The sequence below is a fragment of the Prosopis cineraria genome, unplaced genomic scaffold (assembly GCF_029017545.1).
Source record: "Prosopis cineraria cultivar Desert tree isolate PC_DT_omini unplaced genomic scaffold, ASM2901754v1 PC3, whole genome shotgun sequence".
NCBI lineage: Eukaryota > Viridiplantae > Streptophyta > Magnoliopsida > Fabales > Fabaceae > Prosopis > Prosopis cineraria.
The window spans coordinates 46,373,408-46,389,184 of NW_026555334.1; the positions used below are offsets into that span (position 1 = coordinate 46,373,408).

The 15,777-nt window shown below is 32.5% G+C and overlaps 1 protein-coding gene and 1 pseudogene across 3 annotated transcripts; one reads left to right on the plus strand and one right to left on the minus strand.

The window, feature by feature from the left end:
- Positions 1–4,764: 4,764 nt before the first annotated feature.
- LOC129304803 (probable protein phosphatase 2C 34) lies at positions 4,765–8,068 on the minus strand. Of its 3 annotated transcripts, none has more exons than XM_054944604.1 (6): positions 7,582–8,068; positions 6,772–7,096; positions 6,365–6,682; positions 5,835–5,952; positions 5,531–5,754; positions 4,765–5,434 (listed from the first exon to the last, which is right to left on the minus strand). In XM_054944604.1, exons 2-6 carry the CDS (start codon positions 7,012–7,014, stop codon positions 5,258–5,260), a joined length of 1,080 nt encoding a protein of 359 aa, XP_054800579.1. In that variant the 5' UTR covers positions 7,015–7,096; positions 7,582–8,068; the 3' UTR covers positions 4,765–5,257. The 3 variants fall into 3 exon arrangements, with proteins under 3 accessions (XP_054800579.1, XP_054800578.1, XP_054800577.1); XM_054944603.1 differs by having other exon boundaries at positions 7,248–8,068; XM_054944602.1 differs by having other exon boundaries at positions 7,816–8,067.
- A 3,488-nt stretch (positions 8,069–11,556) lies between these two features.
- On the plus strand, positions 11,557–15,708 carry LOC129305661 (F-box protein PP2-B15-like; annotated as a pseudogene).
- Positions 15,709–15,777: the final 69 nt, after the last annotated feature.

A 15,777-nucleotide genomic window follows, 5' to 3' on the forward strand; every position in this document is an offset into this window, starting at 1 on the left:
GAGCAGAGGCTCTCTGATGCTTTGCAAGTCTCGCTGCCACTGAATTCATTGTCAGCAGAAGGAGGGAATGCAGACGAACCTTGTGTCGCAGCCCAAACACTGTTAAAACTAACCGTGCCGCTTCGGTTTGATAAGGGCCCAACTTGGTAGTAAACCCTAATATTTCCTGATCCCACCCCATGCAAGTGAGACGCTGAGGCCTAGCAACTTGGGCATTTAGGCCCCTTAATGGGCCCAGTAACTTCAAAAAGACTTTTCGGACAGTGAATTCCCTTTTTAGGCAGAAATGTCAAGGTGAAATTTGTGATTACGGATAAGTGAGGCAAGGTATGTAAATTGACGTCAAGAACAATTCCTTTCAAATGTTCTTGTCTTTCTTGTCTGAAAACCCAAAAACAAAAAAAAAATTGAGAACAAATAAATACAAAAACTCTTTATATTCTTATTTCTAAAAATAATACTTTTTAATGCTATAATCAAGGAGGTCATCAGCATTATTGGTTGATGGTGTTGTGTGTGTCTTTTTGCCTTTTTTATAGGAATAAGTATAAATATTTTTCAAACAAAATTAATTATTATTAAGTGTAAATATCTTGGGTGAGGAGGATATGATTTGCTCTTTCCGTTTAAAAATATAAAACATTTTTAATCGAATCTCATCTTTCAATAAAATAGTTATTTACTTTTCAACTAACTCTATCTTTTCATATTTATTCCTATTAAACACTCTATAATAAAATAAAATCATTATTAATAGAGACACTTTTGAAAAAAAGGCAAGAATTATACCTTAAAAAACTAAAAATATCTTACATATTTTAACATCCAACTCCTCAAAAAATATCTTATATTTTTTAATGGAGGGAGTATGTGGCAGTTGACACCAATCGAGAAAGCTGCAATTTGGGATCAATCTTTAGTATCTAATTACTCAAAAAAAGACTAAGTAATTTTTAAATAATTTATAATTTTTTTTTAAAAAAATAGATTTAAGATTTGAGTGTTTAAAGTTTTTGTATAAAAAATTTTTTATTTTTTAATCTTAAATAAATGAGTCCTAGCCTTATAATTATTTTATAAAAAAAAACAGATATTATTATACATTTGGTTGCCATAATAAAAAGTTATTATTGGTTAATTGTTTTTAAATTTTATGATATTTTTGCATATTTATGTACTATGCTTATACAAAATAATTTATCATTTAGTTATTTTAATATTTTATAATGTCTTTGTATACTTTTGTATTTTTATAATATTTTATCTTACTAGATTTTGGAATAATAAAAAATATAATTTTTAAAATCTTAATTATTTTAAAAAAATTAAAAAAACATAATAAAATTTTATAAAATATTTTTTAAGAAAATAAATGATTTATTTATTTTAAAAAAACTTAAAAACTGGCCTAATCTATTACCGCATGAAATAAACTACTTTCACGGCGACTGTGTTAATCACTTTTTAATTAGTTTTTAGAACAAACAGATAGTTATATATATTAGTTACGTGTTTAGAAACACGAAGCATTGTTTTATTAAAAAAATGAAGCATTGATTAGCAAGCGTCAACATCACCTCTCTGTTTACAATTTTTCAAGATTTTTTATTCATCGTTTTTCACCAAGCAGGAGTGAGTTTGAAAATTCATTGTATTTTTAGTATATTTAATACTTATTGACATTTTCTTTAGTTTTGATTAGATTGTTAAAAATAGTGTATATTTAATAGGTTAAATATAAATTTAGTTATAAATTATTTTTAAAAAAGTATTGAGTAGCCTATATTATTAAATGGTGCAAAATAAATTAAATATTTAAAACGAAGTGCTCAACACCTACCATTAAATTTGACCAAACGGACTTTAACTTTTTTGTAAGGTCCACTCAAATTTCACTATACCTTCTCCCTCTCTCCCAATCTCATCTACTCTAGATCTCATCATTTCAAAGGAAGATTGCAAGTACCACTCAAATTTCACTATAAAAGAGAGGTTGTGGGTGTGAAAATGGTGGGGAGGATTGTCCGAAAGAGGAAGATAGTTGAAGGTGAAGAAGAAGATTAGGATGAGATGACAAGGAGAGTGGCATAAAAGAGAAGCTTGGAGGAAGCATTAAGGATCTTAGTATTGTTTAGTTTTATTTGGAGGATCGGGGCCTCTATGCCAAGAAGAACAAAAGGACCTCTCCTTACTTGTAGTGAACAAGCTCAATCCAAATCATCAGTACATATGGCCGCTTTGGCTACCATGAATGGCGTTGCCGCAATATCGTTAAGGTCTATCTTATGATGAGTTTAATAAGTTCCTGAGCAGTCCCGTAGAATTGTCCGACAAATCTGACTAGTTGTCATGAGTAAGACTAAGCCTATTTCTACTATTTGTGAGGTCTTGGCAAAAACTATGTTCAAGAGTTCATTGAGAAAGCTCTCCAAGTTATCTATTTTCTCATATTTTATTGAGTTTGTTTGACTTGATTTGTGATATCTCTCTTTTGTTTTCCCTTTATCGACATTTTGATGTAAGCTTTATTGTTTCTTATTTTTTTGTTTCAATGTTTTGATGAAAAATGATTGAACATTTCTAATGCACTTGAATTGTGGTGGGAGTTTTCCCATCACCCATAGTAACCGTTGATGGAGAAGGCTCTGATTGAATAACTTTTTTGCACCTACAACTCCTAGATGATATCAAGTGGCATTTTAGTGTGCTGGCACCACTATTGACTTCCCAGAACTATTATGCATCTATCTTCGATGCCCACATCATTCCATTTCTTAGAATGAATAACTTGAAAATATTGAAAACTGTGGATCAAGCTCGAGGGAGATGAAGGATGGAGAGTTTGCAGAACCAACATCCCTCTTTAAATAGCAATTAGGAGCAAATTGATGAAATGTACTAACTTTTCAGATAAAGGATGGAGAGTTTGCAGAACCAACATTATTCTCTCTCTTTAAATAGCAATTAGGAGCAAATTAATGGAAGGTACTAACTTCTCCATTTTTATATAAGTGATAATTTATTTCGTAATACCTGATAATATAGACTGTTGAATATTTTTTTAAAAATAGTTCATACATAAAATTGCACATTTATCCTACTTAATATGAGAGAAAGTAGCTTATTGGGATAGGCGACACGTCACTTGAATGACAATGGCAGAGGTTTGGGATAAACTCCTAAACTATTTTTTTTGGTCAAAACATAAGCCTACTTGCAAAAAGCTTATCAACCCTGTTCCCCCCGTTTTAAATGTAAGTTATGTTTTGTAAAATATCGTATGGGGAAGATGATTAAAAAATTATTCTAAAATATGAAAATTACAATTAAATACTTAAAAATATAATAATTATTATTTAGTTTTTAGAGACTGACATTTTAATTTTTGATAAAATAATAAATTTGCCTTCTGAAATTATTATAAGTAATAACTATTTTGATTATATTATTGACTAAAATATAATAAAAATGATTATTTTCTTCATGTAATTTATCATAAATAATATTTAAAGAATTTAATTTTTTCTACATTCATGTGCAATTAAATATCATAACTAATTAATTTATAATAATTAATGTAATTTTGACTGTTAATAGGGTTGTATTTGAAAAGTAATGCAGATGTTTTACATTTTTAATAATTTAATATACTTTCTCATCCTATTTATAGAATAGAGAGAAAAAAATTTGGGAGGATGACAAAAAGATCTTAAAAGGATAAATTAATTCAAGTTAGATCTCAAATATCAAATTTTAAAAATTTGCTAATCCATCTCTTAATTTTGTATTTTCATTATAATAAATTTATAACTTATTTTTTAAATTTTAATATAGTTGCAAAAAAAATTATTTTTCTTATTAAAATTTAAAATACGAATTGCAAATTTGTCATAACAAAATTGCAAAATTAAGAGATTAAGTTGTAAATACTTAAAATTTGATACTTGAGACCTAACTTAAATTGATTGATCTTTTTCAAATTTCTCTGTCATTCTCCTATTTTTTTTGTCATATTTATATGTTACATTATTAAATTTTTATTGTAAATTTTTTTACCTTCCATTAAATATCGGTGAAAAAATATATTATTAAAGTATACATATTTAATAGGGATAAAATTAATAATTTATTTAATTTATAGACAGAATCAATAAATTTTAATATTTTCTTTATTTTGGTGAAATTGAAAGTTATTTATAAATAAAATTAAAGAACTTTTATTGAAGTACATTTACATTTTTAATAATATACTCCCTCCATTCAAAAATGTAAAAAAATTTTTAGGAAATTAACTATTTAAAAATGTAAGATACTTTTAATATTTTGAGGTGTAATTATTATTTTTTTTTTCAAAAGTGTTCCTATTGATAATAACTTTATATTTATTGTAAGGTATTTAATAGGAGTAATGTAAAAAGATAGTGTTAGTTGAAAAGTAAGTAATTATTTTATTGAGGAGTAAAATTTAATTAAAAATATTTTATATTTTTAAATAAAAAGAGTAATATAATATAACTTTCATTCAACTTCAATTTTTTGTCCGTGCGCTGTAATTAAATATTTTTTGGATGTAAGGAGTATTGTTTACTGTATATCCAATGGACCAAAACAAACGACATCATTTTCCACTCTCAATTATTATTACTATTATTATTACGACGCACTTATTCAGAACATGCTCCGCTCGCTGTGATTGTCGGTTTTTTTTTTTTTTTGGGGGGGGGGTGGGGGGAATGTAGACAAACACCTTTAAAGCTCGCCGCGTGTCCAAATATCGGAGTACCAATCCGACCTACAATTAAAACTTGCGGTCTAAAGATAAAATCCAATCAAAAAGGCCCCTCTTTAGTCAACATCCACGTCAAAATTTCAAATCGCCATGAACACATTCACATGCCCAAATTTGACTAATAGTAACGCCCTTCCACGTTGTCGACAGTCTTCCCTCCAATTCCACCACACATCCAGGTTAAAAAAGCAGGTCCCAAAAAAAAAAAAGAAAAAAAGAATCCACCACACATGGAGCCATCAAAATCAAAAAACCTCACTCACTCACGCCAATACTCAGTGCCATTCTTCATTTGCTTTCCCTGCAAATTCTGTCAATTTCCATCGTTTTTCTTGATCATTGCAGCGAGTAATCCCGATGCTAATAAAAGTTCAAGAACTTGCTAGTTAATTTACCTTATCTGTATTACACGGAACAGCTGCAACTAGCACTAGAACTTACCCCTCTACCCGAGTCTGATCAGAGAGATTAAGGGGATGAGTGAAAAAAGAGACAGATAGCTGAAATGTCATCCATGGCAATGCCTCGCCTCTTGCGTTTCCATGCATGCACTGCACACTCCACCAAACGTTTAGCAGAATTGGCTCTGTCTGCTGTTGAGCTCACAATATTTACTGCTTCTTCATTGGATATTACGTCCCACACCTGTTCCACATAACCAAACATTCCATTTTTCATGTCTCGGTGCTGGGTGATTGGAATTCACAAAGCACGTTGATGGACTAAGAAAGAAATTAATACCCCATCGGTTGCTAACACCACGAATTGATCTCTGATGGTTGGATTCCTGTGTGTGACCTCGGGCACAGAAATCAGACCGTACTCCTTGACACAGTGGTCGCCGAATGCTCTAGACATGGCTAGTCCCGGTGATTCTTCGTGTGGCAGCCACACCCTGTGAACCCCTGGCTCGTCCTCCAAGCAGAACACACGCCCCTGACACCGTGTTATTCGCTCTGCTTCCTCTGCACGCAATATTTTCAAGGGGTGTTTAGAATATCAGCGCAATGTTGGAGATGGAATAGAGAAAGAGTGAGACACTGACGAGGTAAACTGGGCTTGAAATCAACTGTGAGCTGAACTGCTACCAAGCTTCCATCTTCTGATGTCGTGGCTAGCACAGCACGAGAGTCCCCAACATTTGCTATCACTAGGAGTCCACCCTGCCCACAGATCAGCGAAGGCTTAAGACAATTAAGATTCAGAAATCACCCAAACGTGTTTATGTTTATGGATACTGAATGCTTTAAAGCAATGGAACCTCTTTGAACTAATAACTCGAAAAAATCGAATATCCTCCATCAACTTTGGATTCTTTGCAAGAATCTCCTTCAACTTTCAAACCAGATCTACTGCTCTTTGACAAGTCCCTCAAACTAATTAATCTGTCATGTGGTGCATTTCTAGTGGTTTGCAGATTTTATTAAGCCAACAATTTCTAGCAAAGGATTTAACGACATGTGGAGCACAATTTACAAACCCGTGGAAGCTTATAATAACAGGACCATTCCGAAGTTTAAAATTACATTCCAGTGAATAGCGTTTAACACGGAGGGGGGGGGCATCATTAAGTACTTGTTTAACAATGGACAGGGCAGTGGTTCCGCTGTAGAAGGAATTGATCTTGCGATGCTGCTTCAGTTCGCGGTCAATGGCAACACAAGTCTTCAAATAGGAATGCTTCCATATATCAGATATGTGTCGCTTTTTCTCAGCCTCCATATCGATGTCAATATGAGGATCCAGCAGAGAAGTTTGGGCAAGTGTCTCCTGCCAATTACAAAGCAAAGATGGTGGCATTGCCTCTCTCACTCTCTTGGCCACAAAGTGACCCCACTGCCCATGACCATCAAATATCCCGCAAAACATCAAGTCCTCTTGACATCCAAATTCCTACGTTAGCATCAACCCTTAATATCAGAGATCTAAACGTTTATGCAAGAAATATACAGGGGAATTTTCGCCATGTTTTATGTGCATACCTCCCACACTAAGCAGCAATCCTGGTTGGTTCCTTTCTGGCCTCTTCTGGAGAAAACAGAGGCAAAGTTGTTTGAACCATCCACTTTTACAGTACCAGAGGAACACAGTATCAGGTCCCTTCTTTTAGCTGCTTTTGCCATGGCTTCCGCTGCTTCTTTGCCACAACATTTCCCCGAACTTCTTCCTTTCTTTGCTGCTATCAACCTTACCAGTCCATTGAACAGCGAGGATAGATGCTCCATCAATTTTCCAATCTGAGTCCCAAAACGGGATGCTTCTCGTACTTCTTCCGTTTATATGAGCTCGCACTTCATGCCATAGAACCTGTACAATGAAAATTAAGAATCATGATGCCACAATTCCGTACGGAGCCTGGGAGGGATGAAAATAATGAAAAGTATTCGATAAAGAAATTCTTGAGAGAATGGTATATTTATCCGATTCTATTTTTTTTTAAAAAAAAAAAAACACTTACCTAAGAGCCAGGATCAAGGATAAACGGAAATACCTTACTCACTGATCAGAATCAGATTTTTAAAAGTTAAAAATTTAAGTTTTTTAGGGTATTCATTCTTACAAGGAATTCCAGCAATGCATTTAGAACTTTCTATCAAGAGGAAAGTAAAATGCGCCATTCATACAAATGACGAAGGGGAATTAAAAAAAAAAAAAGTGAAGAAACGGCTTCAATCAGTTCGGTGGTAGATCACAAATTCACAGGAGTCCACTCATGGACAGGTTTTTGCTTCATCGACAAAATTCAGATATCTGAATCAGAGTCCATAAATCAGCAAATTTTTGGGACTTACAGATTGGGATGGAATTGAAGAGATACATGAGGGAAGGAAGCACCCATAATAAAAGAATCTTGGTTGAGAAAAAAGAGAAGAGGAGGGAAAACATAGTAAAGGAAGAGGAGGAGAAACCGAAGTAAAGAGAAGATGGTTAAGTATGGCGGAAATCCATGAGTTGGGGTTCGTTTGGCTCTGCGGTCCTCCAGGGACGCCGACACGCATGTTTTATTTCCACAATATAAACAATACCTGCCCGCTCCATCTGCCTGATATCACAAACTAATACAAAATATCTCAACTTTCCACGCCCTTTCGCAGCTTAGCCCGTAAAGATATAAAAAGCTGCCATGGAAATAGAGTCTGGACAATGCAACGGCCAAGAGTTTCGGTATTTTTAGATTTAAGTAAATTTATACATTGAGGAAATTCAAAATAATAATTTAAAAATATAGGTGGATGTGTGAGTAGTCGGCAGAGGGCTAGAGAAGAGAAGATGAGTAGCCAGGGAAGGAAGAAAATGGGAAGAGAAGAGAAAGCCAGAAGGGTCCCACGCTCACCTGCATGCAGTTGAACAATCTCAAACGACTGGTGCAGGCAACACTCATGTTTGGGCGTGGGCCCACAACCCCTGACATATATACTCGTGGCCTCCTACCTTCAAGTCGGTGGCAGTGGCACCTTTCATGAGCAAGAGCAGCGGTATGTTGAAGATTTGACTCTACGTTAAAAACGAAAGGTCAAGATTCTAATGTAATAACAAATGCATTCATTTCATGGTTTAAAGACTGTAATAAACTGTATATTTTTACTAATAAAAGTTAGTCCTTTTAATAAAAATTTAATTTATAATTCACAAAGATCATAAATTAAATCCTATTTCAACATTGCTTCAATGTGAGGATCTTATTAATAAAAAATTTATAAATAATTTTTTAAATTTAAAGACTTATCTTAACTTAAGTAAATCCTAGAACACTCAAGTCACGTAAATTTTTTGTAATAAAAAAGTACATTTTTATATTCTTTGCATCCTAAAATTTTCTCAACTAAACTACCACTATAATAAAATTTCATGACTTTATTTTCATGATATCATCTTATCTTACTATATATCATCATTTTACTGTTTATCTACCGTTATATGAATAGTAAAATGGTGTTTTATTTAATTATTTTTAAAATATTTACACAAAATACATGTGGGGCCAAATGAAAAACGTATAAGATTCCTAATAAAAAATATGATAAATATAACATCCATATTTTTATGTACAATACGAAGATGTCATTTGTTGTTTTAAAATAATAAAAATAACGGATGTGAGATCTATATTTTGTTACTTGAATGGGTGTGTATGTATATATGTAAGATAATAAATTATAAAATAAAATACAAAGTTAATAATTAATTATAAAATAATACTTCTTTCATTAAAAGATATAAGGCATTTTTTGAGAGGTTAGATGTTAAAAATATAATGAATTTTTAATATTTTAAGATGTGATCATTGTATTTTTTTTAAGTATCCTTAATAAATAAATTACTTTATATTTATTTTAGAGTAAAACACTTTATTAAATAAAAGTAAATATAAAAAAATGTTATTAATTTAAAAATAATAATTATTTTATTAAAAAATAAAATTTAATTAAAAATATTTTAATATTTTTGAACGGAAAACATGTCTCACTTCTCGTAGGTGATGCCTAGCAAAGAATTCTAAAAGAGAATAAAATATTTATATTTTAATCTGCAGGAAGTAAGAAATTTGAAAAAATAATAATATTTTTTTAATTTGTAATATTCATAAAGGTAACACGTTGCAAAATAAAAATTGATGATTAAATTTTGATTTGCATAGACAGTAATTGATGGATCCAGGAATATTTATTATGGAATTTTTTTTTAATTAATTGCGAAGAATAAAACTTAATAAAATGTTTATTTTTGAGTAAATTAGATCAATGGTCTTTAAAAAATACAGTTCTCATAAATTATAAATGATATTTTTAAATATCTTGAAATATGACTTATTTATAAAATCAATTAAATATGATTTTCCTTTCTTATTCTCAAAATAAATATATTATTAAAATATAATATATTTCATGTAACTAATCTTTAATTGATTGAATTGTGTTGTCACAATTGTTCTTTCATCACATAGGAGGAAAGTCTCATATGCTAATGCTTCCCTCTCCCTCCCTCTCCCTCCCTCCCTCCCTCCCTCCCTCCCTCCCTCCCTCTCTCTCTCTCTCTCTCTCTCTCTGTGTGTGTGTGTGTTTTTATTTTTATAGAAGTTGAAGAATATTATTTATTATTGAATTTTCATCATCTTCATTTTTTTGGGTAATATCTTCACTAAATCAATAAATCATTTGTTTATAATCTATTATTTATTGTCATTGATTATGAAATTTGTTTGAATTACTAACAGAAAACGCATATTATTCTCTTATTGTTCATAATTTTTTATTTTATTATTTTAAGTATTTGGTTTTCTGTAATAAGTAAAAGTGTCTAAAATTTTTTACGAACCTAGTTTGATCTATTTTAAATAAATGATTATATTGCTTTCGTTACAATAATATATTAGACTGATGTACTCTTGCAGATCAACATAACCAGATAATCAAACATAAACTTATTTATCATTGACCTATAATCATATATCAATGATGTAGCATTATATATCAGTAACATGGAAAAATATAACCATTTACCCAAAATAGATCAAACACAATCTGTAAAAAATTTTATAGTTCTGTTTCCCCACCGGTGTGCTTCATTTTGTTGAGTATCGTTAATGTCTCTCGCCTCACATTTATCCTTCACTATCATGATTGTGGCTCATTCACATTACTTTGCTTTCTTCCGTCTTTGAGTTTGATTTATTTGCTTCTTTTGTTGTGATTGCAACTTGTATTTGCCCCTCTCGTATACCTGATTTCTCGCAGATTGAATCTATTCTGACATTTACAAAAAGCAAAGTGTTATAATTTTAAAATGACAGTTTTATAAATTACATATCAACTAAATATTAAAAAAGCTATTTTTAAAATTTAAGAAATGATGAACTATTTTTTTATTTAATCTTATAATATGAGCTATGTGTGCAACAAAAAAAAAGCTTTTTTATTTTTAAAATGATTTTAAACACAAGTGTAAAGAGCAGTTAGGCGTAGGCATTCATAGGACAACACATTCTAATAAAAAAATAAGTTATTATTTATATATTTAATATGCATGAATAAAATAATTTTTAAAATATAATAAATTTTATTTAAATTTTAATTTACATAAGATACTAAATTATAAGTATATTTAAATAAATTACCTTATAAAAATAAATAAATTATTTTTAAAATTTTCAATATTTTTATTTTATTTGTATTTTTTCAAATATTAAAATATTCCTGTACATCATTCGGAAAATTAATCTAACTTAATTGTAAAGTATACATAAGTAGAATAACAAAATATACATTTTATAAAATATCCAAAAATATACATTTTATATTTTCAAAGATAAAATACTAATTAAAAAACTGAATAAAAAGTGGATCACAGAAATTGAGTGAGGACTAAGAATGCAGCATCGTCCTGAGTCCATTAAGAGCCAATGCCATACTAATTGGACGTAGCCTTGTGGTAAAGTAATTGAAATTATTCCTCAGCGCTAGCTTTCATCAAATGCAGCCAATCCCCAAGCAGGTGACAGCTAGACCTGGCCAGTCCTTCTAGAATAGTCTTCTTCATCTTCTTATTGCATGCATGTCGCTATTGGATGGATCCTCATCTAGTTATCCCTGCATTAATCCCTGTATAATAAGCATTGCATTACCCATATTGCGTATTCAATTACTCATGCAACAAAAATATGAATATCTTATTTTCAATTTTTGTCCTTTAGCTTCATGCTCATCTGGAACAAATCTCTGTTTTATAAATATAAATTTCTATGCTAGAAAATTGTAGCTTGTTCCGCTATGACTGCATTGTTGGAAGACAGCATTGCTGATACTTTGTCAAACACGTCTCCTGCAGAAGCTTCTAGATGCTTCATCATCTCTTCCATCTTCCAATCTGCTTTTGATTCTGACATTATTTGGTAGAGCTTCTTGCCCTCCGATTACCATGACATAGTGTCCAGAGCCCTCATTCCCCTCTACTTCTCTTCCAAGAAGGACCTCTTCTATATGCTCTCTCGTCCACTTCTTATTGATGGTGGTAACAAGGTATGACGCTGTATTTCCCCCTCCACATTTTCACCACTCATAAATTTTCAACCTGGTGTCATTATCTTCTTAATGTTGAGTTTCATATTGGATAAGTTGTTTGATAGGAAATCTTACATTCTGTCCGCAAGGGAGCTATCCATAAGCTAGAGCGACAACCCTCTATCATGGAGCTGGATACCAGTGCCTGAATCAAGGTAACTTTAAATCTGAGGTGATGTTAATTGCAACAGATACGTAATTTCTGATGAAAGGTTAAATTTTGCAGATTTTTGATGGTAGTAATACTTAGAACAGTGAGCTGGTTGGAAATGTAAGGTAAAATCAGAACAAGGAATGTATCAGCAAGCACGTGGTACGAAGTATACATGATAATGAAGCTATTAGGAGTACACACGGGCTTGATTCTGCAGTGTCCAAAATGAGTGTTCAAGTGCGAAACAGAGTGAAGAGCGGAAGGGGACATAACCTGTGAGATAGTACACGTGCCATTAGTTAATTATTTGTATATGTTGTATTTTAGTTGTAGCAACACTTGTTCAGTTATATTGTCGTAACTAATTGATAGCTAATCATCCTGTATCTTATTTTATTATAAATACAAGATATCAAGCCTATCAGTAACTATCTGATTAAGCCTTTCTTCATTTTCTAAATTCTTCACTTGATATCAGAGCTACTAGAAACAAGCACAGGGTCCCATATATCAGTATGTAAAAGATCAAGTACAGTAGAAGCACATGAATTAGACCGGTCAAAAGGCAATAAGTAAGACTTGCCATATTGGCATGCGTCACAAAAAGAGGAAGCATCTTTATTGATATTCATATTACAAGAAGACAAAATCTTATGAAAAACTGAGAATGAGGGATGGCTAAGATGTTGGTGCTAAAGTTGAAATTGAGTATTTGAGGTGGACTAAGAACATGCAATCATTGCAGCTAGATGTGCTTCTTTGAGCTTGACCATTACATAAGAGCTTCCCTTAAGTATTCCTTGTCACAGGACTTTCTTAGTCATTCGGTCCTTAACATAACAACTAGTATGATTAAATTCGACAGAAACAAGATTATCAATAGTTAACTTGGTAATATTCAGCAAGTTATACTGAGAACTATGGACATAAAGCATGTTAGATAGATGAAATGACCGATGAGAGGTAGCACATGCTAATGAAGAAGATCCAAAGCATAGAATAAGAAGTCAAGAGCCATTATAACTAGTTAAAAAAATGCTTACTATCTAACACAACTTGATCCTGCATCAAACGAGGATCATGAACAACATGATCTGTGGCTCCACTATCCATAAGCTAAGCAAGATCCCTAATAGTTTGAGTTGTAGCAATATATGTAACAGGTTGTAAAGGAGAAGCAGAGTACTGGAAGCTTCGACAACTTTGATCATTGTTGTATTGTGAAGACGAACATTGCGATCAAATCTGAAATAGCAATCAGAAGCAATATGACTAGTTTTCCCACATACTTGACATATTGGTCATTAGCCTTGACTATAACATTAGCGGCCATGATTAGATTTGCCGCCACCTCCTCGATTGTTTGGATTACCACAATCGCGATTGTTAGACCTATCTGACTTGGCAATACTAGTAGATGGATTAGAAATAGAAAGAGACGACATATTTTTATACATTTCAAAATGGCACTCAAAAGTTAACAACTCATACTGAAGAGAAAGCCATGTAAGATCATGTTTGCCCATCAACATACACACAATCGAATTATATTCCATATCAAGACCACATAAAGTGATCGTAATTAACTCCTCATCAGGAACAAGAGCGCCAGTAAGGCTTAATTGATCTACTAAATTCTTAACTCACGCAAGACACTCAATCATGCTAAGAGTATTTTTTTCAAATGCATTGAAGCTTTGCTTTATGCATTAAAACTTTAGATCTGTTGTCTACACCGATTAGGTCCCTGACTGTGATCTAGAGATCACACGAAGTGCGACAATGAACCAACTGACTACTAACTTTTGGTGTCATGAAAGAGAGAAGCCAACCAAAAATCATTTGATCTGTAGCAATCCACTCTTTATATTATGGATTGATCATTAATTCATCATCAGCTAACCATTTGGTAGGACCGGTCTTGAGACCTGTCACGAAACCATCTAGATTTGGCCTCAAAGTAGAGAAAAAATCAATGAGCTCCAGTGCAAATAGTTGTGGCAATCTAGCTTAATCGAAGAAGACTGAGAGACACTAAAGGAAGTAGAAGAGGATATGGAAGAAAGAGAGGGAAGATTAGGAAAGGATGAGGTGGAGGGAGAAGAGTTGGTACTCAAGATCAAAGAGGTAGCCATTGAGAAAAAATCGAGAGGCTCATGATACCAAGTGTGTGGTTTGACAAGTTACAAACTACATTGCTTCAATGGGGCTTTAAAAATGCAAAGTGTGATACTTCTCTATTTTAGTTCAAACAACATGACTATATTCTTGTCCTTGTTTATGTAGATGATATTATAGTAACTGGAAATCATCCTACCAAAATTAAAACTTTTATAGCAAAACTCAATTGTATGTTTGCTTTATGGGTGATCTTTATTATTTTCTTGGAATTGAGGCCAAACATGATTATGTTGGTCTTCATTTATGTCAAACTAAGTACATTGTTGATATCCTAAAGAAGCATGGTATGCTTGATTGTACACCTTGTCCCATACCTATGGCTATTGGTCAAACTTTATCAGCCTTTGATGGTGATCCTCTTCAGCATCCTTCTTATTATCGAAGTATAATTGGTGCGTTGCAATATGTGACTTATATTAGGCCTAACATCTCATATGCAGTTAATAAACTAAGTCAGTTTCTTTGTAAACCTACTACCATTTATTGGAAGCTGTCAAATGTGTTTTCAATATCTCAAAGGCATTGCAATTCTAGGTATTCACATTAAAAATTCAAATGATCTTCACTTCACTAAGTATTTAGATGTAGATTAGGCTTCTTGTCCTGATGATAGGCATTCTATTCGTGGCTATTGTGTCTTCTTTGGCAATTATTTAATTTCTTAGTATTCTCATAAGCAGGAAGTTGTCTCTCGCTCCATCACAGAGTTTGAATATTGTGCCTTAATTGATCTGGCATCAGAATTAATGTGGCTTCAATCTTTACTTCAAGAAGTTGAATTTCCAATGTATCGAACTCCTCGAATCTAGTGTGATAATGTCAGTGCTCAGGCCTTGGCAAGCAACCCTGTCTTTCATGCCAGAACAAAACATATAGAGCTAAATGCTCACTTTATTTAGGATCTTGTATTACCTGGTCGAGTGATTATTGGATATGTTCCTTCTCATGATCAGTTAGTTGACTGTATGACAAAACCTCTGTTACATACCAGGTTTTGGTCTCTTTGAAGCAAGCTTGGGATTCTTCCAACACCCCTTCGCTTGAGGGGCCATGTGAGATAGTGCATGTGTCATTAGTTAATTTCAGTTGCAGAAACACGTGTTCAGTTATATTGTTGTAACTGATTAATAACTAATCATCATGTATCTTATTTTATTATAAATACAAGATATCAGGCCTATCAGTAGCTATCTAATAAAGCCTTTCTTCATTTTCTAAATTATTCACTTAACTTTGGCACAAACGAGAAGACGCAGAAGATAGAGAGTTTGTTTTACAAGGACAAGAGACAAAATGAAGAAGAAAGGGTTGAGATTCCATACAAAAGAGAGGATGGATGGATGGAGATAAAGTTGGGAGAATTCTTCAGTGGGACTAGCCATAAGGGGGTGAAGATATTAAGCTCAGCTATTATGATTGAAGAATTTATACCAAACGCCTCAACCATTTCACCAAACTCTCTCGTTCCTGTTCTTTGCATGCTCTTCGTTGAAAACAAAGGCAAAGAACAGAGCAAAACAGAATAGAGAAATTAAACCAAGATCCCGAAATAAAATGGGGAGAAAGCTGTCTCTCCCTCTCTCACACACACGTGG

What these genes read in the sequence shown, in the direction of transcription:
- LOC129304803 (XM_054944604.1), bottom strand. Translation starts at nt 7,014, where the DNA reads ATGGAGCATCTATCCTCGCTGTTCAATGGACTGGTAAGGTTGATAGCA. An exon ending in ATTGCTGCTTAGTGTGGGAG is followed by an intron (nt 6,683 to 6,771) that starts GTATGCACATAA and finishes ATGCTAACGTAG; the next exon opens with GAATTTGGATGTCAAGAGGA. An exon ending in TTTCAAGCCCAGTTTACCTC is followed by an intron (nt 5,755 to 5,834) that starts GTCAGTGTCTCA and finishes TATTGCGTGCAG; the next exon opens with AGGAAGCAGAGCGAATAACA.